Consider the following 23,319-nt stretch of genomic DNA (forward strand, 5'->3'; position numbering starts at 1 on the left):
AACTTTCTTGATCTCATTGAGTCTACATGTGCCCTGGGTTTTATTGCCACACAAATGGACCTGGGGCATCTAATGTACAAAATTCGAATTAGGCACATTTGAGATCAGATTTAAGGACAAGGTTAGGAAAGTATATGAGAGAAAGAGAAGACAAGAGAAGAAAATACTTCAACATAAGATAGTAGGAAGTCAAATTCAGGCTTTTCTTGATGATACTCACTTCATGAAAGCTTATGTGATCCCCCTCCCCAATTTTAGTTTTCCCCTGCATAAATAAATGGACTTAATCTACTACTGTATGCCTGAGTGGAGCAGGGATGGGTAAGATGACATCAGATAAAAGAAACCTCTGTATATGGGCACAGCTGACATAAGTATCCCAAAACATACCAGAGGTAGGCAGAGGCTTTTGAGTCTTTAACCAAGGAGTATATTTGTCTTTCAGTGGTCAGGGGTTTTATATCATTCTAATATGATAAATGCCATTATGTCTAGGAGGAAACGTTGAAAAAAAACATTCTAATAATAAGAGTTGGGGGACAATGAGTTGAATTTTGGGGCTGAACCTTTCAATGGGAAGATGGCTTTTTGTGTTGATAGTCCTGAATCACCCTTCCTTTGACTCCTTAATAAACTCAGATTGTCTATCAATATGTCAAGCAACTCATTTCTGGCTTGAGCTTTCTATGTTGGTTCCCCAGTTGCTCCCTTACAGAAAAAAAAGTCCAAGAATAAAGATACGATACATAAAATCCTCAGGGGACAAACAGACTTTGTTGCAGTCTCTGCAGGGTTCACAGGTTCAAACGCAACCTGCCTGAATTGTAAGGAATTTAATTGAGTAGATGAAGAGGTCCTCATAATTATAAACTGCAGTAGGCATAACAAGAGGCTAAATACATAGCTGTGGTTTTAATTAGCTGGTGCTTCAAAATAGTAATGTTGGTTTCAGTCAGAAATCAGTGACGTTATACACTGAAAACCTCATCACCATGTAGTTCATTACTCATTAGACTTCACCGTGTGAAGCTTTCAATACAACACCATGCTGAGCTTGAAAGGAAAAAAAGTTGGACCTATTTGGTTGCTCTCCAAGAGCAGTAGAACTCTATGGAGAGTAAATTCTTTCTCATCAGAGATATAAGAATTAACTGTTCTTTGTTAGATGTGTTAAAAAATGCAGCAGGCAATTCTGCCTGCAACAGATAACACCCGTGTGCACGCTCAATCTGGTATTCAAATTTGCATCTGGAATTTGGTAGCTAATGAACTGATACAAAATGCAGCCAAGAGTCTCCTAACAAATCAAAGCTAGAGCTAAAACCCCTAAAGTGCCCTTACTGCTGGCCGCTTGAAGGGCTGTCATGCAAGTTAAAGAACGTTTCCTTTTCTTTTCTCTTTCTTTTTTTTTTCCTTTAGGGTTTTAATTATGTCTTTCCCTCAGAGGAGAAAGAAGGTAGTTTGCAAAGCCAAGAGACCAAAGCACTTCAGTTCTCTTCATGGGAGAATTAAATGTGATCTATGGACTTGTCATTTTAAGCTGTCAGGTGCAAAAAGTGAACAGATAGCTAGGAAACTGACATCTTGCTCACAATTACTCAAAAATATGAGACTTCAGTTCTTGCTTTTGTATTGAAAACATCTGCTATGTAAAGCAAAGAAATGAATGCCCTCTATTGCAAAAATCCTCCTACTTCTACAATGCCATATAATGCCTGAAATTGTTACTGATCCCCAACTTGGGCACCATTTTTCTTATATTTTTGATAAACTGATGAGCTTGAATCACATATAGTCTATTTGAAGTATTAAGATTACAGTACCATGCCATAGTAAAAGGACTGAAGCTGCTCCTACACCTGCTTAATTACAATCAGCCTCCAACATGGACACTGGATATATGTTGACATGTAGTGTTTGTACCTCAGCCTGAAGAGAGGACTGGACCTATAGGGGACATCTGAGACTAGATATGTTAGCTTTCAGAGTCTGGACAAGACAGCAGTCTCGACCACTCAAAACCCTATGTGGAGCCTGGGATTTTGTAGGAATCCAGAGGCTTTTTTTCTTTCTTCACACAGTGATAATATATGCAGGAAATCCTCAGTACTTTAGCTAAATGTTAAATATATATTATGAAAGATGGAAGTACACTTCAATACCGTAGAAATGTAGTCACCATTTTAAAGTGGACAAATAAAGGTTGTTTATACCAATGATAGTCTCATCAATCCAAGTTTTGAGTTTGACAGCCCCAAGATTCCTACGGAGAAGGGTGGTTGATTAAATGTAGTAGCATCACATATTCCCTGTTTATTAAACTGTGTAGTTGATTCTCTAAACCAGTGGTTATCAACCTTCCTAATGCTGAGACCCTTTAATAAAATTCTTCATGTTGTAGTGGCCCCAACCATAAAATTGTTTTCATTGCTACCACATAACTGTAATTTTGCTACTGTTATGAGTCATAATATCTGATATGCAGGATGGTCTTAGATAATCCTGTGAAAGAATCATTTGACATCCACAAAGGGTATAGGAACAAACAGGTTGAGAAGCACTGCTCTAGACTCTCATTTTGTAGATGACAATTATGGTACTTAGAGGTGCAATAGCTTACTAGGCACTGGAGTTTATGATATATTCAAAATCACCAACTTCACTATTATATTACCATACATCTCTCCTTAACTCCCCCTTTTAATTATGGCAATTTGTATGACAATTTTCCAAATAAGATTTAATATGGTATTATTAGTATACAGAAGGAAACACATACATTACATAGAATATAATATATAATATATGTAAATTACCTGCTAGCTATGTTATGCACATTTATATAATTATATATTTAAATTTCACTTTCAGATTTCAGATCCATACCCTAATTTTAAAATATTTTATTTATTAATTTATTTTGAAATAGAATCTCACTATATATCTATTTATGGCTGGCCTAGAACTCAGTATGAAGGTCAAACTTGTCTCAAACTCACAGAGATCCTCTTTAACAGTATCTGTTGCTGTGAAGAGACACCAAGATCAAAGAAACTCTTTTCATTTAGTTATTTATTCTATGTGTCTTTTATATCATGTATCTTGATCCCATTCATTTCCCCATCACTTTGCACGTGCTCTCCACCCAGACACACACCCCCAAATGAATCAAAATTTAAGAAAAAAAGGTAAAAAAGAGAACATTTTAAAAAAGGAAAAAAGTTTAAAAAATTGATCATGTCACGGAAGTGTGACACAGTAGTCATGCAATAAACTCCCCTTTCCACTTATCTTTACTTGCAAGTGTTTATTGCAAAAAGTCATTGGTTTGGTTTGAGGCCTCTGGTTTCTACTACCCTATAGATGCTGAGCCCTTCTTAGGGATCCTCCTGGATATCCTGTTGTTGCCCTATGTTGTGATTATTGTGCAGCTTTGGGTCCGCAGTTCAGGTCTCTTCATGTGCTCCAGAAGATCATAGATGGGGTAAATGATAGGGAAAATCATATCCTTAGTTCTAGGTGTTGCAGCTGGTGTGGGACAGGAAGAGCTCTCCTACTCTTATGAGCACAGGGTAAGCTCTTCTACCTGCCCCAGGTGTTCCTAGGTGAGGGGTTGGAGGAGAAGGGCAGGTCTTCCTTGCCCATGCCACCCACCAGACAAATGGGTAATGGGGATAGCTCTCTAATGTTTACACATTTGGGGCTTACTCACTCATACCTGTGATCACAGGGTTAATTTAATTTTGCTTCCCTGGTGAGTCACAGGGTCTACTTATGAGTCTTACAGCTGGTGGGGGTCAGGGATAGTTCTCCCACTCTTATGAACAAAGAGTCAGCTCTCCCATCTGCCTCCGATATTGATGGGTAGGCGGGAGGGCATCATTCCTCTTCCCATGCTGCCAGAAGTAAGATGAGCAATGGGGATATCTGTCCCATGCTTGCAACTTTGAGGCTGGCTCACCCACACCTGAGCTAACAGAGATGGCTCTATTGTACTACCCTGGGAAAGTGCAGGATCTATTTTCACAAGTCTTGCAGGTTGTGGGGAGCAAGGACAGCTCTTCCACTCTTGCTACCACAGGGTCAACTCTCCCTCCCCAAAGGAACTCTTGTAAAAGAAAGCATTTAACCAGGACTTGCTTACAATTTCAATGGTTTAGTCCATCATCACCATGGTGGAGAACATGGTAGCAGATAGGCAGACAAGATACTAGAAAAGTAGCTGAGAGTTGTACAGCTGGTTCCACAGCCAGTAGGAAGAAGAAAACACTGGGCCTGACTTGAACTTTTGAAACACCAAAGCGCACCCTCAATGACACATTTCCTGCAAAAAGGACACACCTCCTAATCCTTCTCAAGTAGTGCCACTCCCTGATGACTAAGCATTCGAATAGGGGCCACTCTTATTCAAACCACCACAAACTCCACATGCCTCTCTGCCTTTTGAGTAATGTGATTAAGGCCTGTGTTACAATACCTGGTTCTTTTTTATCTAGAATTTCATATATGAATACAATGTTTTGGTCAAATTTATCCCATACTCCCTACCCTACAGCTTCTTGCTTATCCCTCATCAAAATTTTCCTTCCCAATTTCATGTGCTCATTTTTTAAATTAAATTCATCAAGCATGCATGGCTGTAGGATCATCTATTAAAGCATGGGTAGCCTCTCCGAGGCCACAACTCTTAAGAAAATTGACTTTCCTCCCCCTTAGAGCCATTAATTGTAAACAGGTTTTTGGTTTTATTTTTTGCGTGTGTGTGACTTTTTGAGGGGAGCTTATGAGCTTCTTTCCTGTCCATTCTAGGAATTTAGTTGGATTGATCTCTTATGGGTCATATATACATGCATTCAGTCACAGTTGCTATTTGTTAGTGTATACAATAACTCTGTAATATTCAGAAAATAATCTTCATGTGTCTACTATCTCTGGTCTTAGAATCTTTCTACCCACTCTTTTGAAATGATCCGAGCCTTGGGGGTGAGAAGAATGTGTGATACAGATGTCTTACTTAGGCCTGCGAACTCTACAATATCATACTGCCTTCATTTTTATCAGGTGTGGATTATTCACCATATACTGCAAAAGTAATTTTCTCTGATGAGGGTTGAAAACTATACTACTATAGAAATATGGAGATTAAAAACCTAGGGTCAAAATAATAGAATTAGGTTCTTTTCTAGGGCTTCTGCCCTTTGCAGTTATAGATTTTTGTCCTATGGACTGGAATTTAAATATAACCAGAAAGTGTTTCTTTTCTTCTGTAATATCTATGCCACTATTGTACCAGTGGACATATTTTGCTAAGCTAGTTGTCATTGCTCCTCTCAGGTTCCTACATATAAATCTTATGGAAGAGACCCAAATCTAAACATAGAATTTATTTTATATTACATATAAATCTTATGATCTTAATGTAAAGGAAATTTTAGAGAATATGTTTAGTATATTTACACTGTAATTTTGACCTGCCACATTGCTATTAAATATGGAATTTTTCTACTTGTAGCATCATACAAGCACTTTAAACTTTCATATTTGGGGGAATTTTGATTTTCAGATATTTGTGTTAGGGATTCTCAATTTTAGCATAAATCACATAGATTTAGAGTTTAATTTGAAATATTGCATGTCAGAGAAATAAGTTTCTGAATAAAGAAACATTGCATTCTGTAACATTCAAGGTCCTAGACTAGATCTTAAATTTTGATTGGAAGCTTTCAATATTTCAAAGGAAAAGTCTGAAATTCAATGAACCTCTCATAGGTAATCTTTATAAAACAGTTTTATATCAAATTCATTCAATGCTTTTGCCACATATCTCTTTCAATAATAGTCAGTTGTATATTGTTTCAGTTAGGACCCTTTTTTCTAAACAGTTTTCCCAAAGGATTTCTGGTCAATTGTGAAACAACACAACAACAACAACAAAATACTCAAAAATCAAAACAAGAACAACCAAATTAAAAGGAATGCAAGGATTTAAATAATTTAATATTTGCATGTGTCCACTTCTATATAAGATGGCTTAATGTTCTTAAACTCACTCATGATAATTAAAATAGGGTAAAGGCTTTGGGAAGACTTCGGTTTACATAAAGAGCCACACTTTAATCATTTGTTTCCTTTGTATTATGGGGCACATGTGCATTCATGGCCCCAGGTGGTTGACAACATGATGTAACCTTAATTCAGCAATCCTTTGTATAGTAGACTGGATTTTCAAGAGTGTGAAATTACATCTAATAATCAAAAAAGAACAAGGGAGAAGAACTCTACATTCTTGCATGACCACAGGTATAGCTTCTAATGAGCAAGTTTCTGGGCTCTTTCTTAATTTTAATGTTAGTAAAGATAAACAAAAGGATTCTCTGTTCTTCATGCAGCATGGATAGGATTGACTTACGTTTTTTTTCTTCCTAGGAATACCAAGGGAAATACAAATTACTTCATGGCTAATTAATTTTCCTGTTTGTCTTTTCCTTTTCATGTCAGTCACTATGAACAGGACCGTAGTGCACTTAAAAAGAGGGAATGGGAACGGAGGAGTCAAGAAGTTCAGCAAGAAGATGATCTCTTTTCTTCAGGCTTTGATCTTTTTGGAGAGCCCTACAAGGTAGCTGAATATGTATGTAACTTATCTTTTTGGACAATATCTTTTGCTACAGTTTTGAACATGCTTATTAACCCTAACTTTATTTTCAAGCACCAAAGCTATTCTACAAGATAAATGTGTTTCTGCTTTGGAGGCAATTGGAAGTTTCAAAGGATGACTCCCAAATAAAACTTGCTTTCTCTGGCTTGTAAGACTGCCTTCAAAGAGCCCCTCACAGTCCAACTCTCATTATAGCAAAATATCCCTTCCATGCTTTCCAGTGTGTTTAGCTAGGCAAACCATGTAGACGTGATTAGAACATCAATGGGCAGGACTTCAACATCACTATCATCTACTGCAAGACTGATACTTTTTTCCATTTTACTTTAGTAATAGCTGCAGATAGCTTTAATAATCTTTTCAAAAAATTCCTTGTCTTCATGGCAAATGAAAATAAGCCAATAATGTTTGTTTCCTTGCATAAAATAGTCATGGGCTAGGAGATTGTTCAACCAGAGGATGGAGGGAAGCAAGGCTGATTTTTCCAGTGGCATTCAGCCTCCTATGGATCTCTGTGAAGGATCAAACAGCTATGACTACAGTATTGATTTTGTGATGACTCTCTCTGACCTTTCTCTTGGTGGTGGAGATTAGGGTTAACTGAAAAGAGATTAGAAGGGGAGAGTTTTATTGTATTATTGGTGGATGGTTGGGTTTTATTAAAAATTTACTAATGTATAATTTTTAATGAAACTAAACCAATAAAAGAGATAAAGGAATCAAAATTCAAGAGGTAATTTAAGAAGGGCATCAGTTAAAAGACAGTAGCTTATGAAAAAGAAAAGTTCTCAATGAATACGGAGTAGGTCCAGATTCTACTTTGGTCTAGAGAGTTGGTGGTTTGCATTGGTGGTTTAGAAAAAAAAAGTTCTTAATTTAGATACTTGGGTACCTTCCAAGTTTGGTAAGACTGACAGACTAAACTACTAGTTTTTAAATGATCAGCAATTCACATATTCACACACATACCCACACATACACACACACAAACACAAATACACACCAAAAATGTTTTTTTCAATTTCAGTGGATCCAATTTATGTTCTATGTTTAAACATTCAGATATATGGTTGATTTAATTTACATATTTTGAAGATCCACTTAGATTCCCTGTTTTCAGGGAATTTCTACTCTGTTGACAAGAGTGTGTCTTGAATGAGCAATAACATTGGTGATAGTAATAGTCAGAGAAACTTTAAGGAGCTATTGTATTTGCTAAAGGAAACTCATGACAGGATGTATTGAAGAAAAGTATGAAGGTTTAAATGACAAGGTTGAATGTCTAACTAAATGTAATATGGTATAAGAAGGATTGACTATCTGGTTGTTTCTTAGTGAGGAGATAGTGATTCTCATTATTAAGTAGTTTAGGAGAAAAGCAGTGTGGCTGATTGTAGAGAAAAATAATATAGTTTGGGCCATGTTGCATTTGGCATGCGAGTGGGATAACAAGCAAAAGTCATTGAATACCCAAGTGGGGAACTTACAGGAAAAGTCAAGGGAGAGATTTGAGGAGCACAAGAAAGCTGTGAGAATATATAACGTGACTAGCATCATGTGAAGAGGGACAAAATGAGACTTCTAGGAAATAGCAACAATTAAGGGGTAAAATGTGGTAAAAGCAGAGTCCTGGAAAGAATCAAAAGGATGTGATCACTAGAGGAAAGAATCATTTAATGAGAACCAAAGAAATAAAAGATTCTCTGGAGAACAGATTTGCTACTAGTGTTTCCCCAGGAAACCAGGGAATTTAAGGGCTGTAAATTCATTGTTAAACTTTAAAATTAAGGTCTAATTTACAACCTTAGGAAAGTTGTGGGCAACAAATCGCTACAATTTGGAGAATGGGCAGGAAATGGTTAAACACAGAAAGACAGATAATCAATATGAATTTTATCTTGCATGGAGAAAGAAAAACAAACAATTATATATTGAGGTTTATTTTTTTTACTGTATATGAGTGTTTTCCTACAGGTATGTATATGCAACACAAGCGTGCTGAAGCAAAAAGAGAATGTTAGATTTTCTGAAATTGTAGTTAAGTGTGGTTATGAGCCATCATGCATGTACTGGGAATTGAACGCAGATCATCTGAAAGAACTATAAGTTCTTTTAACCACTGAGCCATCTCTCAAGCCAATAGAAGTTTACCTTTACATGAGAGAAACATAAGGTGTCTAGAGATTATCCAGGTGAGGTGGAACATGCAGGGGTTGGTAATGAAAAGTATAGCAAGGTTCCAAAGGAAATTAAACCAAATATAAACTAAAAACCATAAGTAATCACAAGACATTGCAAGAAAATGGAGGCAGAACATGAGAATGGCAACAACTCTTCAGAGTAAAATGAAGATGGGAGAGAGTACAGAAAGAAATCAGAGCCACCATTTTGGAAAAAATCAAAGATGATGGGCATTTTGACATGAAAGAGAAACTGATCAATTGAGCTTTACATCTTCAGATGGGTTCAAAAAAGGAACCCTTCTTAGGAGTGGGTATCTTTATTTCTCAATATCCACCCAATTCTTAACATCTTTATAATGTGAAGAACCATTGGTATTATTATTTTAAGTCATAAAGAATTAGTAATCTTAGCCGGGCGGTGGTGGCACACGCCTTTAATCCCAGCACTTGGGAGGCAGAGGCAGGTGGATCTCTGCGAGTTCAAGGCCAGGCCAGCCTGGTCTACAAGAGCTAGTTCCAGAACAGGCTCTAAAACTACAGTGAAACCCTGTCTTGAAAAAACCAAAAAAAAAAAAAAAAAAAAAAAAAAAAAAAAAAAAAAAAGAATTAGTAATCTTATACCTTCATGGTGATTGCTATTTAATGAGGTGTGTTGTATGGGTTTGTGCCATTTTTTTATGGAAGCGGTGTGTTTTTTAAGCCATTGAGAAAACTTTTCAACATTGTCAAAGGTATTCAGTATCAACGTTCTTGCTAGTATAAAGATACATCAGGTTGGGACAGACAAAGAAACCTTTAATCAGGCTCAGTCAGGGTGGTGCATAGTTACTTATTGCTCTTGTCCTTGATGAACAGCTTTTTTTTCTTGAGCCATAACTATTAAGAGAAGTAATTGTAGTATAGAAACAGGTTTATGATATGGTAATTTTATTTATTCTTGAATTGATAATCAGTTATGGTGCTGTGCCCTTGTTAAGGATTCACTAGCAGATCAATGAGGAATATTTCTCGTTTTACCATCATATCACAACACTAGAAAAAACTGCTGCATGCCAGAAAAAAAATTCCATAGACCAAAACCAATGATGGGTATCCTGTCCTTGGAGTATCCAAACATGCAATGGAAGTCCTCATGTTGATTCACATATCATTGGTAAAATGGTAGACACACCAAAACTCTTTCTTATTGTTACAATGAAAGTGCTTATCAAATAGAAAATCAAACTTTATGGTGGTAGGTCTGGACTGCCATAAGTCATGACCTCATAACTTATCCAATACTATCAATGCTTCATAAATTAGACAATACAAGAATGCTTCCCTTGTACCTATTGCGTTTTCTTGGCAGAGAGACTCTATCTTGTTCTTTACTGACTTGTTTTTCTTCTTTGTTTTTACTGTACTACAGTCACAATGGAATAGAATATTACCTTTCTGCAGATTTGGTTGTGGGTGGGAACTATCTTCCTGGGGATACTTTTGTAGTTTGCAACTTTCAAACTCAAAATTTGTGTTATAAAACTGAGAAGAATGTTTTGAATGGGGTATGAGAAATGTGAAGCACTTTGGCATGTCTGTTTCAATACAGAAAGATTTGTGAGGAAAATGTAGGTCCTTACTATGGACTAAAGCTTTATGTGTGTGTGTATTTGATCCTGGAAACAAGTGGAGTACACATTGTCCCCATGTTTTTTGAGGAATTTTAGCTCTAAGTTGTTATGTGCTTTTCGGCAGCTTCATGCTTTTATGCATTGTGGCACTAGACTTGTATGCAGTTCAGTGGGACTTTCTGTCTGTGGCAGGAAGTTCTCTATCTTCTGACAAGTCAAATGAGTTGATAAGCTTTCCTACTAAGTGACTATGCAAAATAAACTTTCTTGTTTCCCCAGTTTCCTCTGGATTTGTTTATTGTTTAAATTTCTATCATTATGGATTATTATTATTATTATTATTATTATTATTATTATTATTATTATTACTGGCTCTTTGAGACAAGGTTTTTCCTTATAGCCACTGGCTATTCTGGAACTCTCTAACTCAGAGATCCACCTGCCTCTGCCTCCAATGTGCTGTTATTAAAGGCATATACCATCACTACTCAGATATTATTTTTATTTTAATGAAAAATTTCAAACAATAATTTGATCATTTTCCTTACCCCAACTAGTTATATAGCTTCCTTACCTTTCTATCTATTCAACTTTATTCTCTTCTCCTCTCTTTCAAAAATAAAAACAAACAATAAGGTAAGAAACACAAAAAACCCACAAAAACAAAAATTAAAAGAAACAAGTAAAAGATCAATTAGATGAAAATACCAAAACAAAGTAAAAACAATACAAAAAGTCCAGAAAAGGTATTTTTATACCTTCGAGACCATTTTGCCCCTGGACTTGGGATCTGACATTGTGGTTTATATACTCAGTGAGATCCCATTTTAGAAAACTTGATTTTGTCTTTGTCAACAGGTGTCAATTGCAGATAGCAAATGATTAGGATAGGTTATCTTTGCAATGTAGTTTGGCTAGGCCTAAGGCCCTGTGTTTACTTCTCCCTCTCAGTGTTGAGACCATATCTGACTTGAGCTTGTATAGGTCTTGTGCATACTGCTGAAATCGCTGTGAGTCCATATGTACATCAGTCCTCTTGAATCTGGAAGACAGTTTCCTTGAGTCATCCATTTCCCTTGGCACTTGCAATCTTTCTGCCTCTTCTTCCACAGAGAGCCCTGAGCCTCGAAGGAGGAGAGGGGATTTATGAACACATTCCATTTAGAACTGAGTACTTCAAAGTCTCTCATTCTCTGTCCATTTTTTCAGTTGTGGATCTATTCATTACTATCTCATCTAGTAAAAATCTTCTCTGATTAATGTTGAGTGAGGCAATAATCTGTGGGTATAATAGAAATATGTCATTAGCCATCATTTTGCTGCTATGTTTCATTAGCAGAATGATAGTATGAGGCTTTTCCCTGGTCTCATGATTTATCTAATCTCAAATTATCTGTCACAGGTTCCATCTCATAGAGTGAGTCTTACATCCCCTTCCCATAATATTTGTGCCATTGTTCATCCTTTTTGAAACAGATCGTATTATTATTATTGCAGTTGCTTTTATTACTACTATTTTACAGATTTTAATGGCTCAATAAAAGTGAGGAAACTGGGGTACAGAAAGGTTTGAGTAGTTTGTGAAAGAATATTTTTTTTTAAGAAGGAAAAGACGATAGTGGCTTATTTGAAAGATTGTTGTAAGGATAAAATGAACCAGCTTGGAACACCTTGCCTTAAAATTTGGAAAGTACTATAAAGTTCAAGTTCTTGTCATTATTACAAATAAAGAAAGGAATGGCAACTTATGGCCCAGAGAGATTAACTGTGAAAATATCAGAATCAGAAAAAAAGGAAATTACTAAATCACATACTTTAGCTATATTACAATAAAGTAGAAGAAAGGAGAACTTCAAAACTTGAATTATTTTGCTTATTTTATTAAAAGGAAATAGTATGGTACAATAGCCTCTTAGCACATTAGTCTGGCAATGAAATTATACTACTGATTTGTGGATAATGTTAGAAGCAAACTAAAGGAGCTTTGCATTTCCTAAAGTAATGAGAAGCAAAAAGCTTAAATGAAGGAGTGCTGTTAGTCATGAGCCACAAACCAGACATGTAATTTATGCTTGAAAATACTTGGAAAATGCATTTCCTTGATGATAAAAAATGTAATTACTTAGAAAATAGTGGCTATAGAGGTTACCTTTAAGCAATCAACCAATTATGTAGAATGGGAATTAAAGTATTGGCCACATTGAAAGAAGCATATAATTGATTGAAACAGCTAAACTTCATCTTTGGAATGTTTAGAATGTTCGATCAAGTCTGCCGAGAATACCTTCCTCCTTAATAGGATTACTAAAACTCTGGAGGGCAAAGAAGGAACATTTAGTGTGCATCAGAAATTGCTATGGTGTATAATGAGAGTATATTATGTAGGTGTGGATAAATGTGTTTCAGGCTACACTAGGTTTTCTGTGTTATACCTATTTTTTGAGAAATTACAAGATTAGTTGACTCCATTCCTAAGGTTATCACAGATCCACCACTATGCCCTATATGTAGAAGAAAGCTACAGACTGATGATATCAGTGTAGTCCCTAACTTAAAATATAGACTCAATTTCACTGAATTAGAAATAAATGTAATGCTCATGGTATTCAGTCTTCATCAAAGAAAAAAAATGTATATGAGGAATGCCTAAGTATCTTCTAGAAAATCTTTGTACCAACATTTTCTAAAATGTTTTCTTAAAAGCTTTAAATTTCTTATAGGTGAACCAATGAGAGAAATTCCTTTTCACATTTTAACACTATACATAATATTTCCTCACTTAATGATATAAGGTGATATTCTGCTTTTCATAAGATAAAGATAATTCTATAACCTATAAACTCATCATTTTTGAATCAACTATCATGAACTTCAAAAACTTCAAATTACAGTTCAATCAGGAGTAACAAAGTCAACTTGCCATTTGTTTTTCTATTTATGTATCAATCACTTTGAGATATTACATATTCTTTCATTTGATAGAAGCATAGTGTGGAATATAATTATTTTCTATTGAATTCTGCAACAATTTATTTGAGAATTTAATATATACTAGACCAGTTGTTCTCAACCTATGTATTGTGTGTGACCCTTTTAAGGGTTGAACAACCCCTTTCACAGGGGTTGCCTGACCATTCTATATATCAGATATTTACATTATTATGCATAACAGTAGCAAAATTACATTTTTAAAGAAGTGATAAAAATAGCAAGGTGTTAATTTCTGGTCTTATTCAGGGGATTTTTACTTTTCTTTTAATTTTAATATCATATTGGTTGACTTTGGTCAGTTTAAAAATTCTTTGTTCAAACCATGTTTTAAAAAATTTGAGTCTTAAAAAACTGTTAGTACGACTCAGAAACTAAGGCCATTGTAATGGGTAAATATTAACGAATAGACTTTAAGAACTAGGAATACTTCCTCCTACTGTGGAAAAATATGTATGTCTTCTACATATCATCAAAATAACAACAGGCATATTACTAACTTGCTTGTAAGCAAATGAGATATAAGGGATTTGGATCCTTATGATGTGGACCCAGAGAGAGGGCAATGGTTTCTCAGGGTAAGAGGTAGTATTTGTGTTGGTAGTTGTAGTGGAGAGGGATAAGGTTGTGATTTTGTTGAAATCTACTGCCACGAAGTCCATTAAACACAACAAGGATATTTCAAGTGGGAAAATAAACAGCTTTGTTTCTGCTGATAGATTCTGATCCTTGATCATAGACAGACATCTATGTTTGATTCTACTCCATGTACTGGCTTTGTGGGAAACTAGTCTGTTTGCATGCTCGCCTTCCTAGACCTGGATGGAAGGAGAAGGACCTTGGACTTCCCATAGGGCAGGGAATCCTGACTGCTCTTTGGACTGGAGAGGGAGAGGAAGGGGGTTGGGGGGAGAGGAAGGGAAATGGGAGGAGGGGAGGAGGTGAAAATTTCTAATAATAATAATAATAAAAAAAAAGATCAGTCATATGACTTGAAAGATAAATGTTTTTCAGGGACCAGAATATCCCTGAAATGTTTCAGACTTGCATCAAATTCTTGGTGGAACTTTAAGAAAATGAAATTTCTTTGTTTTTTATTTAGGGATTGAGTAGGCAGACTGACTTTGGCTGCTGTCCAAATGGTTCATTGTGTAAGTCAGTTGAAGGAAATTGCTATATGCAAAGAGTTTATTCTTGCCTTTGCTAAAAAGTAATTTCTGCCATTAAAATGGTAAACCTAGGGAATTTCAGGGAATAAAAATGATTTCTTCCCATCGATATCTTTTAAATATGTCTTTCAAATGCACTTCTGCAAACAGGGCAATTATTCTACTGAGAATTATACAGAATGTTAATTGTTTAATCACTACTTCAGCACCAAGGCTGCATATGATGCAATGTAAGATGTTCTTGAGGAAAAGCAAACTAAAAGTGACTTACATTTATTCAGCTTCTAAAGATCTCCATCACTCAGAGAAATCTCTCAGCATATATTTAGCATATTTCAGTGTAATCTTTGAAATTCATATTTCTTTAAATGTCCTAATTTTTACAAGTGTACATGAATTAACACATGGTATGAATTAAATATATTGAGATCATCCTCGTAATGAGGTCATGGTTTCTAGTTTGATTCTCCCTCCCCCCCTCTCTCTTTCCCTCTCTCTACCTCTCTCCCCCTCCCTCCCTTTCCCTCTCCCTCTTATCTCTTTCTCCCTCCCTGGCTCCCTCTCTTGCATGCGCTCTCTCTCTCTCTCTCTCTCTCTCTCTCTCTCTCTCTCTCTCTCTCTCTCTCTCTCTCTTCCTTTTTGGTGTCCTTTCCTGGTTCCTCTTCTTTTTCTAGTCTATTAAAGATGCATATATGCCAGGTATTTTGCCTGAGCCCAATCTTCTCATTCTGTTTTTTCTTTCCGTTTGTGATTTTATTCATTTCTAATGCTACAACCTCTATATTCTAAAATCTTCACATACAAAGACTACAGAGTCCTATATCCTAAATGGAGATTAAGACCCAAGAGTTAAGTATTCCACCTATGCATCCTAGGAGACTAGGATGCACTGAAGCATGTGAGGTATCTTGAATATTTAACATCTGCTTTTGTAGACCATGTACCAAGGAGTAGGCAAGTGCTGTTCATTCTTGAAAATGTGAAGAGCATGATTATGACTTCTGTGACATAAAGACCACATAATTGGGAGTATTTCCTAACAAATGGCCCACTAGTCAGATGATTCCAAGTATAATGGTAACTTTTTTCTTTGTAATATATGGGGCCAGAATAGGGAACATAGGCACGGAGAAGTCTTTTGTTTTTCTGAATCCAACAACTTGTTTTGATAACCTATTTGGATGCAAAGAGAATCATAAAAGTTAATTTTGAGAATTAGCAACTGAATTTAATCAAATTTATTTCCAAGTATTCAGCTACCCTTCATATTTTAGTCATGAATGTTTTGCTTCCTTGTTGCAAAAACACATGCAAAAGCCTAATTATTTTATAAAAACAATCTGGCATTTTTGTGAGATTAACATATCCTACAAGGGATGGTAGAGCTAGGCTGTTGATTGTCCATAGATTTGTTTTGGTTGCCTCTGTTACTCTTACACATTAGGCTAACATTGTTTTGAAATAATGACTTTGTTTTGATTTACTTAGGCAATATTTTAAATTCTTGAATAAAATTTTCTAGCTCACTGCAAAGACACAGGAAAGCTTGAGTCACTGTTGATGAACAATTGCAGCCTTTCAAAGTAAATGAGTATGAATCATCAATGTGTAAACACAATCGCCCCCAGAATATGTAGGCAGGCACCAGTAATTTATACAGTTCTCTGATTAAAAGGGATTAGATTCATGTTAGTCATAAGTTAGCTCAATTAGATGTTGTTTAATCCCACGCCTTGTTTGAAGTTTGAGTAGTGAGGACATCACAATTTAACTGATTTATTTATCAAACAAGCTTAGCATTTTATGGTACAGAGTATTGCAATGTGTCAAAAATGTATACAAGTCTAGCATTCCTTGTAATCCAAAACTAGAAAGAAGATGGTTTTAATCATAATGTATAATGTAACAGTTCATCTCATGTAATCTAAAATCAGTGTTTTATTTTGCAAAAGTATGGATATCACCTTAAAATTACCTCTCAATAAACATGTTTAAAGGAAGAACATAGAGAAAACTAATATTTCATCATCCCTACTTATTCAAACTCTTCCTTTTTATTGAAAATATATTTTTATTTCAAATAATATATCCTGATTATGAATTTCCCCTCTTTCCAGCTCCTCCTCACCAACTCTCCTATCTGGATCTACCCCTTTTGTCTCTCATTAGAAAACAAACAGGCTTCTAAGTGTTAATAATAAGATAAAATTTAAAAATAATGAAGGAAATGCTCTGATATGACATTATGAGATAAGGAACCTTCTAAAATGCCTTTTAGTTCATTTTCTGATGGCCATCTACTACTGGGCATGCAGCCTACCCTTAAGTGTAGTTTGTTTACCCAGTGAGACTCCTTAGAGGAAACTAATCTCTCTTTGGCAAGTGGTTATCAGCTGGAGGTTACTTCTGGATTACAGATAGGAGCATGTGTCCATTTGTCTCTGCTCTAGGACTCCATCTGATGCAGATCTGTGCAGGCTTTGTTCATGTTGCCTTAGTCTCTGGGAGTTTGTATATGCATCAATCTTGTTGATTTAGAGGGCCTTGTTTCCTTAGTGTCCTCCATTCCCTCTGGCTTTTACACTCTTTTGACATCCTCTTCTTCAGAGTTCCCAGTACCCTAAGGGGGGGAATTTGGAGAAGATTTTTAAACTAAGTCTTTCAAAGTTTATCACTCTGCATATTTTTTCTCTGTATTTTCCCCATTTGCTGTGTGAGAAAGATTCTCTGATGACAGGTGACCAAAACACTAACAAATGAATATGAAGAATGAAGAATGTTATTCGGAGTCTTTTTGCTTCTATCTTTTTTTTTTTTTTTTTTTGAACAATAGTATCTAGTTTTACTCTAGGGCCCTGGGCTAAAGTCTCAAGTTCTTTGTCACTTAAGCAGTATTATATACTGGATCCTCTCATGAAATAATCCTTCAGTCAAATTAGGTATTGTTTGGCTACCTCAAAGAATGTTGTGCCACAATTGCACTGGTATATTTTGCAGGCAGGACACCATTATAGATCAAAGGACCTGTTTCTGTGTTGGTGTTTTTGTCTCTTCTTTGGTAGCATAAATAATGACTCCCTATAGCAAGGATGCTAGTTCTTAGATTTAAAGGCTATATGTAGGCACCAACCTGATTTTTCCATATTCAATGAATTCTGTAGGTCTTATCTTCAGCTATTGGGTCTTGTCATGACTTTTTGAAGAGCAACCTATAATCTTAGGAAAAGCCTGGATATTTTGGGAATTCCAATGGGACCCTTTTGTTCAGCAACTCATATATAGCACAATTCTGATCCTGGAAGCTTTGTTTGCTAACAAGAGTATCCAGAGGAGCTCTGTCTTTCCCATTCTTTGGTGATTTAGATCATATACATATGTGATATATATATATATTATATTAGGACAGTTCTACTGTATTAGGTTTCCTTATTGCCCCTCAAATATCCTCCTTCATCCTCCTTTTCCCTCCATCTCTATAATTGATCATCCCATGCTAGTCCCTTCCTTCACTGATCCATAACTATCTCTTCTGCTCCCCTCTCCTAGGAAGATCTATATGTTTCTCCCAGTACCTTACTCTATACATAACCTCTATGATTGTATGGATTGTAGCTTGATCATTAACTTAATAGTTAATATCTACATATAAGTGAATAATATATCATATGTTCTCAGTTACCTCACTCTGGGTGATTTTTTTTTTAATTCCATCCATTTACTTATTGTAGAAGGAGCAGCGGGGCTGCGTCCCGCCACCGGGCTAGCTTTACACCCGAAATAATTACATGGAAACTGTATTCATTTAAACACTGCCTGGCCCATTAGTTTCAGCCTCTTATTGGCTAATTCTCACATCTTATTTTAACCCATATTTAGTAATCTGTGTAGCACCACGACGTGGTCGCTTACCAGGAGAGATCTTAACCTACATCCAGTAGGAGAGGAGAGGCATCGTGACTGCATATGGCGAACTGCCTGAAGCGTCTGCCCCCACTGCCTTCATACCCAGCATTTCTGTTCTTTTACTCCACCCTACCTAATTTCTGTCCTATTAAAGGGCCGAGGCAGTTTCTTTATTAACCAATGAAATTAACATATAGACACTCCTCCATCAACTTATGAATCTTATTATTTCATTTTTTACCAGCTGAGTAATACTCCATTGTATAAATGTATCATATTTTCTCTATCCATTATTCTGTTGAGACATTTAGGTTGCTTCAAATTTCTAGGAATTCTGAATATAGAAGCAATGAAAATGGTTGAGCTAGTGTCTCTGTGGTAGGAAAAATATTCATTAGGTTATATGCTCAAGAGTGGTATAACTGGATCCTTAGATAAATTCCCATCTTCCTGAGGAACCACCACATTGATTTGTACTATGGCTGTACAAGTTTTCACTCCTACCAGCAACAGAAGAGTGTTCTCCTTATTCCACATACTTGCCAGAATGAGTTTCCACTTGTTTTGTTTATCTTAGCTATTCAGACATGTATAAAATGAAATCTCAAAGTAGTTTTGATTTGCATTTCCCATGTGGCTAAGGGCATTGAACATGTCTTTGTTTTTTATCCATTTGAGTTACCTCTTTTGAGAATCCTGTTTACATCTGTACCTCTTTTTTATTATTAGTTTGTTTTTTTGACATGTAGTGTTTTTTAGTTCTTTATATATTTTGGTTACTAACCCTCTATCAGATGTATAGTTGATAAAAATCTGTTCCTATTCTGTAACCTGTCATTTTTTTCTGAATGGCAATATCTTTTGCTTTGGAGAAAATTTCAAGTTTTGTGAGGTCCATTTATTGATTGTTAATCTTAGTGCCTGTGCTAATGGTATGTTCTGCACAGAAAGTATTTTCCTGTCCCAATGAGTTCAAGGTTATTCCACACATTCTCTTTTACCAGGCTCAGTGTATTTGGTTTTATTCTGAAATATTTGATCCATTAGACTTGAGTTTTGTGCAGACCCAAATATGGATCCTTTGGCCCTCTTTCTACCCTTCAGTTGTCCAGTTAACAGGAATTCTGTATTGAAGATGGTGCTGTCTTTCTTGTGCATTAATGCACGAAATAATCCCACACCAGTTTAGATTTAAAGGGTATTTATTTTCCGGGGTAAAAACTTACAAAACACCAACTATCAGGAAAGGAGTCTAGTCGCTGGAGCAAGAGCAGGAACCAAGCACAGGAACCAAGAGAGCCAGCTGAAGCTTGCAGCTCTTTTTTAAAGAGAAATAGACCACTCCCAAGTGGGCTGGTATTTCAGCGGCTATTGGCTGAAGGAGCGGAAGGTGCTCCAGCTAAATTATTTTTAGCATTATAAACAATCAGATTTCCATGGGTATATGTATTTATGTTTGGTTCTTTAATTCAATTCCATTGATCTATGTGTCTATTTTTGTGCCAATACCATGATATTTTAATTACTATACTCTGTGGTATAAACTTGAAATCAGGTATGGTGATAGCCTCCCAGGAAGTTCTTTTATTATTACTCACTATTGCTTCAGTTTTTTCTTTTTTGTTTGTTTTGTTGTTGTTGTTTTGTTAGTGTGTGTACCGTGTGTTGTCCCATACAAAGCTGAGATTTTTTATTGAAGATCTGTGAAGAACGGTATTTTGAATGCAAAAAAACATTATAATATAAGGTTTTTTTTTCCTTACATAGAACATAAAATTGTGAAAATAGGTGACCGTATAGCATTTTAAAGGACCCTGTCTGTCAGTCTTATAAGGTATTTATATTTGAAGCATTAATGTTAGGGAAACAGACACCTATTCATCTTCTATTTTTTTCCAACCCATCTTTTGTTATTTTAGACAATAAAGGGATGGCCCTTGCTAATCGAGTCCAGAACACTCTTGGAAGCTATGATTAAATGAAGGATCTACTAACTAACCATTCCAGTCAGAATCCCTGGTGGGCATCCCGAAAAAATTCTGTGCCCCAAACTCCTATCAGCAATAGTGAATCAAGCTTTAATCCCGAACAAAGAATCGAATGCTGCCATCTCACCAGGAGAATACCCACTCTTCAGCACCAATGCCTCCACCTTCAGTCGTGATACTGAATTCCACTCTAATACACAGCACAGAAAATCGAAACCTGAATGCAACGAGATAATCAGAACACTAGTCCTGCACAGCCAAGCCAGGCCACTAGTCAACCAAACAAGATGCAGACATCCACACAAGATCCACCTCAAACCCGACTGGAAGACTTCTTTGTCTATCCAGCTGAACAACCCCAAAGTGATACAGTTAAAAAATCTAATCCATCTTCAACGGAAGATGACACCAAGTCTGGAGAAGATGCTTTCAAAGAAATCTTTCAGTCTAATTCACCAAAAGAATCCGATTTTACAGTGCAAGCACCTGGGTCTCCCCTAGTTGCCTCATCTTATTAGCTTCCCACGCAGTGGCCTTTCTGTTCCATCCAACCTTCCACCTGGGCTTTACTGCAAATCAAGCATGGGGCAACAAAAGCCAACTGCATATGTAAGGCCCATGGATGGGCAGGACCTAGCAACTGACATCTCTTCAACACTGAAGCCTTCCATTGAATTTGAGAACAGCTTTGGAAACCTCTCCTTTGGGTCACTGTTGGATGGGAAACCCAGCACAACCAGTTCAAAGACCAAACTGCCGAAGTTCACAATCCTGCAAACAACTGAAGTAAGTGGCTTTAAAAATATTTTCCATGATTGGTTTTCTAGTCACTGGTAACTACACATATGCAACTCATTTATCATATTGCTCTGTGTGCATAGCTCTCTTCGAGGTGACTTTGATTCTTGGTCTGGGGTAACTTGGAACACATCAAGTGCAGTTAAGTCTCCATAATTTGTAATGTCAAAATATCTGAGTGAATGAAATAGTGTAATTATAAAATGATTTTAGAAACTAATCTTGTAGTGAAATTATGTACAAAATAGTAGCATTCTCTAGAATCAATGCATTATTTTTTCTTTGAAACAAGAACCCACATAGCCCAGGTTGGCATCAAATCCTCAAAGGAGCCAAACCTCCTGATCCTTCCACCACCACAGCCCAAGTGTTCTAAGTACAAAGACACAGCACCACACTCAGTGCCTAACACAACAAGGCATTGTGAACACTCCCTTAATGTTTTCAGTGTGTCTACACGGGTATTCTTTGACAAGGGATTAATATTATCTTCCATATCTTCCATATAGCCTCTCACAAACAAATAAATAGACAACGATTAAGACGGGTCTTAGGGATACTGAGATAGCCCTCATGGAAACAGCTGCCCACTGCCCTTTCAATCACATGGCGTCTAAGAAGTCACTTCCTTTAGGTTCAATTTCTGTAACTGGTAACTAGAAGCTTGAAGAGAGAGAAAACATGTTAACTCTCTTAATCAACAGCCCGAATTGATAGACATTCTGAGTCAGTACTGTCTAAATTGCGAAAGTATGATCCAGTAAGGCCTTAATCTTTTCTTCTTTTTTTCATTCTCTCTAGAGAATGTGGTGACATTGGTGAATAATACAAACACAAAGCAAGAGAGGCCTAGGACAGTTGGTTGTATTTTGTGGACTCACATTTTGATATTATCTCATTTTGAGGTGATTTGGGTTTTGTATTATAACTCATGAAGGCTTGTCAAGCTTGCACCTATGTATCTCTCTGATCTGCCCCCTCATTTCTACACTTGGTACCTTTGTCTATGGATTGCTGTGACCATCCATAACTACCCACTGACTCCTGTCCCATGTCTTTTCCAAACCACCCTCTGTATACAAGTCAGTACCTTCCTTTGATTCTTTACTGCATTGTCATTACTTTCCGAGATAAGTCCAGGTTTCTTCCTTCCAGGTCTGTGCCTCTTCACACTTTGACTTCACATTTCCTTTAATGAACAAAGGCAACTGTTTGGTAAAAAATGTATCCTCAGCTGTGCGTAATTATATTATTTCTGCCTATGCCTTACTCTATTCTACTATGTAGTCACCAAAGAATCTTAAACTTAATTCCTACTGCATGTCTTAATACTGAGTTTTAATATAAAAACAAAATATGGATATGCTATGAAAGAAGAGGCTAATAGGAAATTGGAATATCATAGGACTCTTCCCTTGCCTGAGTACCTACTATTGTTCTCTTTTATGTAGCAGTGGCATTGCTCGGTACTGACTCGCAAGTAGCACTGCTGCATGAACAGTCTGCTAGGCTGATCCATAACTCATTAATGGAGAGACAGGTCACCCATCCAGTGAGATCCATTCTGTTGTAATCCTATTTCTTACACATTCACAAAATGGCTGACCCAGTTTCAGAAATGACTTCATGGTTTTTCCTCATTTCCCCAATACACCAATGAGAGGAATATTTTCAAAGTGTCTGAGTGAGCTGTCATCTTCTCTGGATATGATTATCCAAGGAGTGATGATTCAAATTGACTTTGGAAAAGCTTCACCTAGAAAATGGATCGGGTGCAATAAAATCATGATAGGAGATCAGTGAAGAGAGTGTTTATTTTAAAAATAGTGGTCTCAAGGTATTTCAAACAGGGTGAGAGTGAAGCTTAGGAAACTAAAGCCAAGGGGAAGAAACATATTTGAGGGGCAATGTGAAAATCCAAAATAGGAGGAAAGAAACTGAGACATTAGAGAGCCCAACAGAGAGTTTAGAAGGGTGTAGATAGGAATGTGGACATAAATATAGACAGGGTGGAACATTATG

At 36.4% G+C, this 23,319-nt stretch overlaps 1 protein-coding gene across 1 annotated transcript in view; it reads left to right on the forward strand.

Moving 5' to 3' along the window:
• Aff2 (AF4/FMR2 family member 2) overlaps nt 1-23,319 on the forward strand; it is a 482,794-nt gene that overhangs the window by 97,358 nt on the left and 362,117 nt on the right. The window contains 6 exon segments of the mRNA XM_038315895.1: nt 6,499-6,635; nt 20,431-20,598; nt 20,601-20,699; nt 20,702-20,719; nt 20,722-21,011; nt 21,013-21,285. Coding sequence (XP_038171823.1) covers nt 6,499-6,635; nt 20,431-20,598; nt 20,601-20,699; nt 20,702-20,719; nt 20,722-21,011; nt 21,013-21,285 — 985 coding nt within the window.

Source organism: Arvicola amphibius, chromosome X, assembly GCF_903992535.2.
Source record: "Arvicola amphibius chromosome X, mArvAmp1.2, whole genome shotgun sequence".
Classification (NCBI taxonomy): Eukaryota; Metazoa; Chordata; class Mammalia; order Rodentia; family Cricetidae; genus Arvicola; species Arvicola amphibius.